This window comes from Argopecten irradians, chromosome 14 (genome assembly GCF_041381155.1).
Source record: "Argopecten irradians isolate NY chromosome 14, Ai_NY, whole genome shotgun sequence".
NCBI classification, from domain to species: domain Eukaryota; kingdom Metazoa; phylum Mollusca; class Bivalvia; order Pectinida; family Pectinidae; genus Argopecten; species Argopecten irradians.
Window position 1 is genome coordinate 26,693,388 of NC_091147.1, and position 12,970 is coordinate 26,706,357.

Here is a 12,970-nt window from a genome sequence, read left to right on the forward strand (position 1 = left end):
ATCGTAAGTCTGACATTAAACCCCAAGCTGACTACACTGATACGAGAATTGTGTTTAAATGTTTATGATTTAGAGTTGGTTATTTTGTTTTTGAGAGACTGTCACTGTTAGGATTAATCAGTGTCATCTGCCTGTACATACATATTTATGCGAGGGGGCGGGGCCGATCTGTAGCCACGCCCCTTCATAGTTTGAATATGACAAACTGTCAAAGTAATTGGAAATGCATGTAAAATTGTCTGTTGTCAAACAATAATTCACATCTCTTGTGTGTTTTAAACATTCTTACTTGAATGCCCAAGTAATATATGAATCAGGAAGGATTCTTGTAAATTCACATTCCTTTAATTTCTTATTTACCATTTCATTATCTACCACTCACTCCCCTGTCCCTTCAAAATACACATTGTAGCAAAATACATGTAATTCAATTCATTTTACAAGACACGGATTATGATATTATTTCAATTGTATTATCTTAAATATTTTCAATTATACTCGGTTGATAAAATGTACATTTGATTTAATGGAATTTTAACAAACCTTGTCAGCCGGTTCTCGCGTTCTGTTTTTGTGCAAGTCTTGAAGTCTTCAATGTAGACGTAATTTCTTTCACTTTCTCTTTGGAAAGTTATTGCAATGTACACGATGTCTGATGCTAAAATATTGAACGTTTCTCGTATATATGATAGGAAGGAAATACATTTTACTCAGTCGATTGACACCCTCACTAAGTAACACAGACATTTACCTTAACTACCAGTGATGGTTAATTTACCTGTGAAACTGACCAGTGCTCACCTTTAGGCATTAATTAACATTGTTAATGACGAGTATCGACCGGGAGAGCGCGTGCCACTAATTGGATTTCTAATTAATTACCGCCGCCGGGGAACTCGATATCGAGTTAACACTATCAGTAAGCGATGTTAATCACTTATCACACCTAGACTAACTGCCGAAATTAGAGTTTATTTTACAAATAATTCAGAGCAATTCTTAATTATCTTTACCTTATCAAGAATAAGACGGTTTTTGTAGTAAGTGTGCTTTGAGTGAAATTTAAGACGAATATATCCTTCAACGTAATACGCTAAATATAAAAATGTAACGGAAAATGTACAAAGAAGTACTGCTGGAATATAAGATAATAGATTTGTTAAGAGTAAGAAATATAAAATAAAAACTTAAATTGTTTAGGAAAATATATAATACATTGTATGAGGCAACAAAATTAATAAATAATGAAGGTATCAATTGATGTGTTGCAATTGTATTTATTCATTAGCATACATGTACATATGTTGTATTGAATTGAAATTCTTTGTTACATTTGTATCTTTATGTCTTTCCGTCAGATCATGTTTACTAGTTCCGTGCCTGTCTTACCTGATCCGGTACTGTCTATAGACACCTGTTTCCGTTGAATTTGACAGTGAACTTTAAAATCATTTTTTTTCTTCAAAATACATGTCTTAGCAATGACTTTATTCTCGTATTCTAACATTACGCAATGTAGCGAAAGGGTCATACATAATTCCATATACCCATTAACCTGCTTTTCTGTGATACACAGTACCCTATTTTGTCTTTGCTGACATTGTCTTAGTAAACATGCTTGCTTATTTATTTATTTATTTATTTATTTATTTATTTATTGTATTCTTACTTTGTTTGTCGCAGTAATAGCTCTACAGAGCTAATATTTTTTGTAACTGAATATGCAACGTTAACGTTAAGTAAAAGTTCTGGTAGCTTGTATCTTGTACCAATATCCAGGAAAATATTAATAATGTTCCAGACAGAAAAAAATTGTTCTGAGTCATGTGAACAGCTAGTTACGTAACACGATAAACAGTATGGGGAATTCATAGTATTGTTACATAAATCTATAATGTACTGCACTTATTTTTTGCATAAAATAAAGTTTAAATATTATATTATGGTGGTCCGGCATGTTTGCTTTAATATGATTTTTGAGAACACAAAAATAAGAAAATGTCCTTGTTTTTTTCCCTCGAAAATCATATATTAAAAACCGAAAATGCGTTCTTTTTTGTCAATATTTATGAGCTAAATTATTATTTTTTCACACCATCTGAAAATAACTGAATTAACCTTTTTAAAGTTGTCTTCCTCTATTGAACTACTTAGAACATATAGAGAGAGAAAAAAAGGGGGGGGGGGCTATGCACAAAATGCGTTATATCTAGATATGCATGCCAATCGTATAAACGGCAGTGTTATCTGTAGTAAAGTTATATTTCATGCTAAATTCACTGTAACGATAAGTCGCTTAAACATTTGATATTTGAGTATTGACTGTAACTTGATGATAAAGCTCCCCAAAAGCATAATAATTATGTCGGTCTATAAGAGAGCCGAAATATAGGAATCATATATTCCTGGTTTTGAATAAAGCGCCTGACGTCGACACGACCTGCACGTAGTGGTGTATTGTAATGTGCGAGTAATATTTTCTTTGTAGGTCCAGTCTGCTGAGGCCGATCACATGGGGTTTTTTTTCTTATAAAAATGTTGATATTTTCTCTTGGTTTCACAACTCTCGTGTTACTTCGAGATTGTCGCGACGATGTTCGGAAGAGTCCGGAATGATTCGGCATATTTCGAGCTTACATGTATACACCTTAACATTTGTAATTAAAGCTATTTCCAGTGCTACAACTTTATAACTGGAAAAATAAGAAATTTTAAACCTCAGACAGACGCAAAAATGTGTACAACACTTAAACAGTTTTCACTATGGCAAAAAGAGTGACAGTTATAGACCATAAATACAACTGTAACTGTGTTTCTCGTCGATCTACACTACTTGTTTAACAAACATCTGGGAGTTACTTCCCCTTGTATAAAGAACACGAATAAGGTAAACATCGCATTGCGGTTACCAAGAGTTTTTGTGATAAGTGACTTCTGTTAGTGTGTAGTGTGATATTCTAAAAAGCCCGGTCCCACTGGCGTTTAGGAAGATTTGCGAATGCATTGCGCACAAAATTGGCTGATATTTGCTGAACATACGCAACATTCGTAAATCGTTTTGTATCTGTCGCCCAACATCCGCACACGTCCGTAATTATCCGCAATGGCGTGTTTTTCCGTTCCCAGGATTTTTGAACTGCACAAAATTATGATTGCGGAAATCATTCGCTTTAGATACGCTATTCGCTCGCAATATATACTCGATACATGCTTATTATATGCGCTGTATATCCGCAAATGACAGGGTTTTGCGGCTTTATAGCGAACTACATGTATATTTGTAGGACAGTGTGTAAATCGAATATATAGCGTACCTATCACGTTGACATCACGAATCAAAATAATTTGTAATGAATGTATTTTGAGTTCATCGTTTGTATTGCGTCTGTTTTGCATTTGATTTGAGAATAATTTGCGAATGTATAACAAACGTGTTGCGTAAACCAAAACTACTGTATGAATATGGCAAAAACTCACATATTTATCTATTATTTTCAGTCCGTCAGGTACAGGTGTAATAATGGGTCCTCGGCAATAATACCAATGCAACATAACAATGGTACCCAACAACATATCAATCAACTTTTTCAAATCATGAAATTAATTCAAAGACAGAGAAGAAAAAAAGTTTTTTGCTTTGATTTGAATTTGAAGCAGAATGGACGTTCTTTGTATTTGGGGGATGTGGGATGAAAGTTGCAGCTTGTTTATCTTTGTAGCAGTCGTGTTGTTGTGAAAAGCGATATCCAAAGGCCCGAGTGCACTTCTTTTCCTACCGTAATTCAGATGCCCAACATGCGCAATACAACCGTTCTTTCCGCTACATCTGCGCAATGCATTATTAATAGATTCGTAATATTTCCGTAACAATCGCAATACTGAAGATCTGTTTTCTCAATATATGCGTTATATATTCATAACCCTCACGGGAGAGCATCCGTTATCGTATTCGTTTTTATTCGTGAAATATCCGCATTTGTTCGTAATAACTTCGCAGAATGTTATTAACATATCCGTAATATATACTTGAAAATTTGTTATTTTTAGCCAAGTTTGTTGCGGATGACAACGAACGGCCAAAATTTGTAACCTAAATTCATTCGAAATTAATCCGCTCTTCAGTGGGACCGGGCCTTAGTAAGGAGGGGTGACATAGTTTTTTTGACAGTCATTTGTTACAGTTTTAATTAAAAGAATACAATTGTACAAGCTCTGTGTTGATTACATGGAACAAAACGAGAACATTTTTTAAAAAATGTAACGTCTACTCCAGGCCAAACATACATCAAAGAAAAAAAAAATCAATAAACGTGGCATCACCTTGGGTACAGGGATTTAGATATTGGCCACGGCAACGAAACTAAAATGTTCTAAACACTTACGTGTACAAATGTACATTAATTATAAATTATAAGAGGAATGTAAATGTGCATGGCTGCTACACGCACACCATATATTTCTTCACGTGAATTTTTTCGCGTGATATTCACGTGAGCTTCATGTACGTGATTACATAAATGCTGTTGAAGGTGAAAAAAATATTCATATCAGCAACATGCTAAACGGAACTAGGAACTCGCAACCAGCCTTCTAAGCCAAACGCGTTTTGCAATCAAGGTAAAATGGGGGGAAATGAAAAGTTTGCGTAATATGACATTTTTGGCTCTATATGTCAAAAAATGTATTACCGTCAAAACAGCATTTTCATGGTAAATACTGTGTTTCGATTTGTCAATATAGAGTCCAAATATCAAAGCTGTGATTTTCAGTCGAGAGGAACATATCACAGATCTACCTAGCATACGTATTTCGATGTTTGTTTGTTTGTTTGATTAATTAACGTCCTATTAACAGCTATGGTCATGTAAGGACGGCCTCCCATGTATGCGGTGTGTTGTGTGTATGTTATGCGAGGTGCGTGTTTTGGGAGACTGCGGTATGTTCATGTTGTGTTGTATAGTGGAACTGTTGCCCTTTTTATAGTGCTATATCACTGAAGCATGCCGCCGAAGACACCAAGCAACACACCCCACCCGGTCACATTATACTGACAACGGGCGAACCAGTCGTCCCACTCCCTGTATGCTGAGCGCTAAGCAGGAGAAGAAACTACCACTTTTATAGACTTTGGTGTGTCTCGGCCAGGGGACAGAACCCAGAGCCTTCCTCACAGGGGCGAACGCTCAACTCAAGGCAAAAAGTGAGGCGGTGCCAAGGGAGGCATTAGGAATGATAAAGTTAGTTAGGAAGAAGAGAAAATATAAGATCCTAAATTTAGTCGCCTTTTACGATCCTGCAATAGGGGCAGCAGGTACAATTCTTACGCCCTACCTGCAGGGTTTTCGAACCCGTGGCCAAGAGATGGAGTCCTATAGTGGTAACATGTCGGTAAAATCCAGCCATGTACTGCAGACTGCAGCCCTAATCGATATAATGTCGACTAGGAAAATTCTACACGATTTTGAAATGCTGTTAACATTGGAAATAATGACCAAATTGACAAAATTTTTTACGATGTTTTATTTGCATTCATCACACAAAACTACATATATGACAGTAACACAACGATACATAATCATTACATATACATTACATAGCACTTAAATACATAGCACTTCTACATAATAATAATGTCACGTGATCTTCTTAGTACGGTATAAATACACTTGTCAAATGATCAAAAATCACAGGCTATCAATTATATAGTCATACAGGCACCTCCTTTTGAGTAAATACTTGGATCGATCAAGATCCGTGCGTTCCATTTGCAGATACAACTGGTACGAACCCGCTGTATCTGTAATGGAACGCGCTGTACCAGAAACTAAAGAAGTTTGTCGTTTGTCATTGTGAAAGTAACTAGATCTCTTATATTAATTTGAACGATCCTTTGGTAGATTCATGACTAGATATAAAGCCTGGATTGTTTCTGGTGCTTTTCGCCTGCTGTCCAGGATTTGGATCGAGCCCGGAAGTGACGTAATTCGTCTGAGTGACCTTGATGTAGCATTGGCTTGTAATCCATCGGTTGGCATAAAGTCTGCAAGAAAATGAATTACGTCACAGTGTTAATAAATGCAAGCTAAGTCGTCGTGTTTCGTAATTACAGGAGGATTGGTAAATTTTATTTACACTTTGTCCTTTTGGGTGTTGTAGTCAATATTTAATTGTGGATGAAAGATGCTCATCACTTGAAGAAAGTAAATAGTCTACAATTGATATCTAATGATTTTCTTAAATATCCAAAATATGTAGATGGACATGGTTCCTGGAATCTGACAAACAACAGGTGATAAGTACACAGCTGTCGTAACATAGATCGGAATGTGTCATTTCGCCAATCCTTGTAACCAATTTGCATTTCTTTTAAATAAGATACTGAAAATAATTTACAAATACGGTATGCTTTATCAATTCGCCTTGTCAAACGCACGGAATTGTGATTAATGATGATATAAGTGTAATCTAAAATATTTTCTCTGTGAACAATGATAATGCAATACATATGTATATAGGCCTATTAGCGGGTAATCACCTTTTCTGTGTGGTAGAAAGCCTTGTATCCTCCTTCCAGAAGGTACACTTCGGGGTAGGTCAAGGCCGGGTAGTTGGCCTCGTTTTGGGCACGGTCCTGTGTCCTCAAAAATCGCATCCTGACAAAAAATAACAATATAATTCAAATAAAAAATTTGATCACTTTTACCTTACTTTATATAACATGTATATCAATACATTTATGTAAATATCATTATTTTATCTCTAATATGAAACACCATTGACATGTATAGATACACATCGTGGGCAGTCCGTGCCCAGGCATTCACAATAATTACGTCATTACGACGTTTAGCTTATCAAAGCTATGAAAATAAGTACAGCTTTATATTATGTAATTTCATACCCTTAACAGCTAGTCATACGCCGCATTACGTTGGCTTAACATTAAGAGATACGCTTACATTTTAGGTCCTCTCTCTGACGAAAATTCACAGTGAAAGATGAGGATGTTTCTTCTTCCGGTGACGTCATAATTCCGACTATTATACAGCAGCTGCTGGACCTGGTCACGTGTGTAAAGGTTCTCGGCGTTCTGCAAATTACAACAATATTTGCCATTACAAAAGATAGCTAAAAATTGGTACAGTGAGAGTTTAAATGCTTCTTTGTCCTTTTCTTCTCAAAATTCTTACTTTTTTGTGCTTCTTCGTTGCTGAGTTTATACTAACCTTGATATGGCCTCCGTTGTACTCATATGGGTATCTGCAGTCAATGATGCGGAAACTGCCGATGACGTCATCATACCTCCCTGTCAAGATATTAACCATCTGTATGTATATATATAAAAAAAAATAATAATAAATTTTATCTTATAAATCGCACGAGGCATTTCTGTCCCGGTCAAAATTAATCATTTAATTTGCAGGAACAAAATAATGCTATGAAAAAGGAGGGCTGAAGTTGGTTGCGAGTTCCTAGTTCCTAGTTCCTAGTTCCTAGTTCCGTTTAATAAACGGAACTAGGAACCAGACCCGAGTTCCGTTTAATTTAAACGGACCTAGGAACTAGGAACTCGCAACTAACTTCAACCTTCCTATGAAAAAACCTAAGTAAAAAAACTAAGTAAAAAAAAAACAAAGTAAAAAACCTAAGTAAAAAAACAAAGTAAAAAACCTAAGTAAACCTAAGTAAAAAACCTTAGTGAACAACCAAAGTAAAAAAACTAAGAAAAAAACCTAAGTAAACCTAAGTAAAAAACGTAAGTGGAAAACCTAAGTAAAAAACCAAAGTAAAAAACCTAAGTAAAAAACAACTTAAGTAAAAAAACCTAAGTAAACCTAAGTAAAAAACCTAAGTAAAAAACCAAAGTAAAAAACCTAAGTAAAAAACAACTAAGTAAAAAACCTAAGTAAAAAACCTAAGAAAAAAAAACAACTCCTGACTTTGTTACTTCTTGTACATATTTGAGATAAATATGAAAATATACATATAACAGAAAACAAGAATACCACATACCGTATCAGGCGATATAGATTTGAGGTCCTGGTGTTTACCCCTGACGGTCGGTAAACAAAACTGGTCACTTCCGTCACCTATCAAATCCTCCTCGTCTACAAAACGATTTACAATATCCATTACGTCATCAGCTCTCTTTGGTGGTGACGTCACAGATATAGCCTAAAACAGGAAAGTAGAGAGTGAGTATACACATTTCGGCAAATTAATCCATTTGGAAATCGTACATTAAACGTTTTCCTAGTTTGAGCTTTTATTTGTTTGTTTGTTGTTGTTTGTGTGATTTGTTTGTTGTTGTTTGTGTTATTGTTTTATCATTATCAATTATCTAGCTTACCCCAAACGTCAGAGACTTCGTAAAAACAGCTTCTCCCTTTCTCTGTGACTTTGATGATGGAATTGGAGAATCATCTTCTTCATCTCTGGGACGCTTGCCAGAAATCAGTTGCCTTGTGAAACTATTGCCTTTTTCCCTCCTGGTCTGAAAATGTTATACCTTTTCCCATTAACTGTTATGTCAAACAACTTGTACAATTTGTACAAATATGACAATTCAGCAAACAATATACACGCACTTTATACTTTATATACCCATTCATAAATTTATGTTGGGACCCAATTTGAAACTTTTTTTTTTCTACGACGAAATGGCTTGACACACCACTTCTTACTTATCTATATATGTGAAAAAAAAAGTTAATGACCTACTTTGCGTATCGCCAAGACAACTCTGTAATATTAAAACACACGACTTTTTGTTAGATTTACATACCATTATATTGCTGGATGAATCGGGGTTGAGCAGCGTGTTGAAATTCAGGGGCGACAACTCTAGTAATTCATCGTATTCCGGCGAGAGCTGTAAAAATTATAAGAATTATAATGGCATGCTTTTTGTTTCATCAAATTAAAAAAAAAACTTTGATTTGCTTTCTAAATGCAAGATGGCGGCCATTTTGCATTATTGTTATTTTATTGTTATTTTTATACATCTAGTTTTACCAATACAGCATGTAGAGCATGATGTTCGAGATTGTTTGTGATTTTTAATACGTCAAATCCATCATCACAAAACTAAACAACATAATTATATTCAATATCAATGTTTACTTACATTCTCATCATCCGTTCCAAACCCTGAATCCTCGCCATTAAAAAGTTGACGGAACCCCTTTTTCACTTCCGGGGTCATCTCGGATTCCACCTCATCATCATTAAAGTCAAGGCTGCGACACGGGGTGAATGCAATAGGTGATGGAGTTCGGAAAGGGGCAAAGGTCAAGGGTAATGGTATACCACATGGGCTAAAGGTCAATGGTGAATCCATCTGTTATAAAAAATGACATTTTTGCAATCAAATCACAACAATTATTGAACTTCTTTTTTTTTTTTTTTGCGAAAGGTGGTTTTCCCATTTTAAGAAAATAGAAAGCTCCTATATATATTACCTTAAATAGTAGATTTCTTTGAATGAATAACAGGGTCTTCTACAATTAACTTGCATCTGTTTGTATGTTTGTCTGGTCTCCGTTTGAGGTTTAATTTGCAGTAAAAGATTAATGTTTGTTAATCATGTCTTAAAACATAATACCAGAATATTGACATGTTAAGTTCTGTTACTAAACATCGTAAGTCTGACATTAAACCCCAAGCTGACTACACTGATACGAGAATTGTGTTTAAATGTTTATGATTTAGAGTTGGTTATTTTGTTTTTGAGAGACTGTCACTGTTAGGATTAATCAGTGTCATCTGCCTGTACATACATATTTATGCGAGGGGGCGGGGCCGATCTGTAGCCACGCCCCTTCATAGTTTGAATATGACAAACTGTCAAAGTAATTGGAAATGCATATAAAATTGTCTGTTGTCAAACAATAATTCACATCTCTTGTGAGTTTTAGATATTCCTACTTAAATGCCCAGGTAATACGTGAATCAGGAAGGGTTCTTGTCAATTCACATTCCTTTAATTTATTATTTACCATTTCATTATCTACCACTCACTCCCCTTGTCCCTTCAAAATACACAGTGTAGTAAAATACATGTAATTCAATTCATTTTACAAGACACGGATTTTGATATTATTTCAATTGAGTAATCTTAAATATTTTCAATTATACTCATTTGATAAAATGTACATTTGATTTAATGGAATTTTGACAAACCTTGTCTGCCGCTTCTCTGATTTTGTGCAGGTCTTGAAGTCTTCAACGTAGACGTAATTTCTTTCGCTTTCTCTTTTGAAAGTTATTGCAATGTACACGATGTCTGATACTAAAATATTGAACGTTTCTCGTATATATGATAGGAAGGAAATACATTTTACTCAGTCGATTGACACCCTCACTAAGTAACACAGACATTTACCTTAACTACCAGTGATGGTCAAGTTACCTGTGAAACTGACCAGTGCTCACCTTTAGGCATTAATTAACATTGTTAATGACGAGTATCGACCGGGAGAGCGCGTGCCACTAATTGGATTTCTAATTAATTACCGCCGCCGGGGAACTCGATATCGAGTTAACACTATCAGTAAGCGATGTTAATCACTTATCACACCTAGACTAACTGCCGAAATTAGAGTTTATTTTACGAATAATTCAGAGCAATTCTTAATTATCTTTACCTTATCAAGAATAAGACGGTTTTTGTAGTAAGTGTGCTTTAAGTGAAATTTAAGACGAATATATCCTTCAACGTAATACGCTAAATATAAAAATGTAACGGAAAATGTACAAAGAAGTACTGCTGGATTATAAGATAATAGATTTGTTAAGAGTAAGAAATATAAAAGACTTAAATTGTTTAGGAAAATATATATACATTGTATGAGGCAACAAAATTAATAAATAATGAAGGTATCAATTGATGTGTTGCAATTGTATCTATTCATTAGCATACATGTACATATGTTGTATTGAATTGAAATTCTTTGTTACATTTGTATCTTTGTGTCTTTCTGTCAGATCATGTTTACTAGTTCCGTGCCTGTCTTACCTGATCCGGTACTGTCTATAGACACTTGTTTCCGTTTGATTTGACAGTGAACTTTAAAATCAATTTTCAAAATCAAAATACTTGTAGTAGCAATGACTTTATTCTCGTATTCTAACATTACGCAATGTAGCGAAAGGGTCATACATAATTCTATATACCCGTTAACCTGCTTTTCTGTGATACACAGTACCTTATTTTGTCTTTACTAACATTGTCTTATAATACATGCTTGCTTACTTACTTTTTTATTTTTTTTTTGTATTCTTACTTTGTTTGAGGCAATAATAGTTCTACAGAGATAATATGTTGTTACTGAATATGCGACGTTAAGTAAAAGCTCTGGTATCTTGTATCTTGTACCAATGTCCAGGAAAATATCAATAATGTTCCAGACAGAAAAAAAAATTGTTCTGAGTCATGTGAACAGCTAGTTAACACGATAAATAGTATGGAAAATTCATAGTACTGTTATAGACCATAAATACAACTGTAACTCTAAATCTTGTGTTTCTTGTCGATCTATACTACTTGTTTAACAAACATCTGGGAGTTACTTCCCCTTGTATAAAGGACACGAATAAGTTAAACGTTACCAAGAGTTTTTGTGACAAGTGACTTCTGTTAGTGTGTAGTGTGATATTCTTTAGTATGGGCGGATGACATAGTTTTTTGACAGTCATTTGTTACAGTTTTAATTAAAAGAATAAAATTGTACTTGCTCAGTTTTGATTACATGGAACAAAACGAGATCATTAGTTTCAAAAATGTAACGTCTACTCCAGGCCAAACATACAATAAACGTGTGGCATCACTTTGGGCACGGGGATTTAGATATTGGCCACGGCAACGAAACTAAAAATGTTCTAAACACTTACGTGTACACATGTACATTAATTATGAATTATAAGAGGAATGTAAATGTGCATGGCTGCTACACGCACACCATATATTTCTTCACGTGATTTTTTCGCGTGATAATGTACGTGATTACATAAATGCTGTTGAAGGTGAAGAAATACTTATATCAGCAACATGATTATGTTATAATATCGACTGTCCATCGATGATATACTTTTAGCCGACTTTACGAAAAACATTGAAATCCGCCATCCCAGTTACAAATGTGTATAGTACTATACGTGTATAGTAATATGACTGAAGGCAAGGCCTTACAGGGCGCCGCCAGATGGTTCAGTAAGCATTAATTATACCATGTTTAAAAGCTCAATTTATTAAAATAATAGAACCGAATTTTCTGTTTATTTTTTATTCATATGTTCACACATTATCTTTGTCCCAAACCCCCCATTTGAGAAGGAAACTAACATTAGAGAAGAAAGAAACTTTTATTTCAGTAACAGATATACCGTTTTTGGTCAAGTGAGTATATCGGACGGCAGTCTATCACTTTTACGCTTGCAAATAAAGAGCAATAGCACTGAGCTTCTGCCGGATGAAGATTACGTTCGTCGGATCTTAAAAGCGTTTGAATCGCTTGATTATATAATCAGCTTACTTCAAGCATCGATGGGATTTTTTTACAGCGGATAAAAAAAAAATGGCGGCCGCAAACTGAAGCTGTCAGTGTGTAGGATTGAATTTTGAAGATAGTGATTTTTCTTATTTTTTTTCATGTATGCGTTACCTTAGAAGTGCTTTGCACTTCGTGCCCGAAGGGCTGCGCCCTTATTATGTAGAAAATGATTTTTACCGATTTTTGACCGAGACCCATAAAACGCCTTAAATGGTCTTACGACACTCTGGGGGGTCCATTGATATTAATGGTAACTACTTCTCCGATCCCTCCGCGGTAAACATATACTCTCTTTTATATATCAATATGTCAAAGAGAGTAGATTTACCGGGACAATGTGGATATCAAATACATTATATTTATCAGATTTCGTCGACCTCACGCAACGTCTTTTAAAATAATAAATTTAATCGTTATTC

General features: G+C 34.9%; 2 protein-coding genes across 2 annotated transcripts; both read right to left on the reverse strand.

Annotated features, from left to right (window-relative positions):
• Window positions 1-5,641: 5,641 nt before the first annotated feature.
• On the reverse strand, window positions 5,642-7,116 carry LOC138307122 (cdc25-like protein phosphatase twine). The gene is made up of 4 exons (XM_069247753.1): window positions 7,102-7,116; window positions 6,960-7,060; window positions 6,536-6,653; window positions 5,642-6,040 (listed from the first exon to the last, which is right to left on the reverse strand). The coding sequence occupies exons 1-4, from the start codon at window positions 7,114-7,116 to the stop codon at window positions 5,906-5,908; spliced, it is 369 nt and encodes a 122-aa protein (XP_069103854.1). The 3' UTR covers window positions 5,642-5,905.
• A 1,101-nt stretch (window positions 7,117-8,217) lies between these two features.
• LOC138307853 (uncharacterized) lies at window positions 8,218-9,358 on the reverse strand. Its single transcript, XM_069248763.1, has 3 exons — window positions 9,128-9,358; window positions 8,786-8,872; window positions 8,218-8,494 (listed from the first exon to the last, which is right to left on the reverse strand). Exons 1-3 carry the CDS (start codon window positions 9,338-9,340, stop codon window positions 8,342-8,344), a joined length of 453 nt encoding a protein of 150 aa, XP_069104864.1. The 5' UTR covers window positions 9,341-9,358; the 3' UTR covers window positions 8,218-8,341.
• Window positions 9,359-12,970: the final 3,612 nt, after the last annotated feature.

Excerpts from the sequence above, each read along its gene's own strand:
- LOC138307122 (XM_069247753.1), bottom strand. Across the intron at positions 6,654-6,959 it reads TCAGAGAGAGGACCTAAAAT|GATGCGATTTTTGAGGACAC; the intron begins GTAAGCGTATCT and ends ATTTTTTGTCAG. Across the intron at positions 6,041-6,535 it reads CTTTCTACCACACAGAAAAG|ACTTTATGCCAACCGATGGA; the intron begins GTGATTACCCGC and ends ATTTTCTTGCAG.
- LOC138307853 (XM_069248763.1), bottom strand. The coding sequence starts at position 9,340 with ATGGATTCACCATTGACCTTTAGCCCATGTGGTATACCATTACCCTTG. Across the intron at positions 8,873-9,127 it reads TTGGAACGGATGATGAGAAT|CTCTCGCCGGAATACGATGA; the intron begins GTAAGTAAACAT and ends TAATTTTTACAG. Across the intron at positions 8,495-8,785 it reads ATTCATCCAGCAATATAATG|ACCAGGAGGGAAAAAGGCAA; the intron begins GTATGTAAATCT and ends TAACATTTTCAG.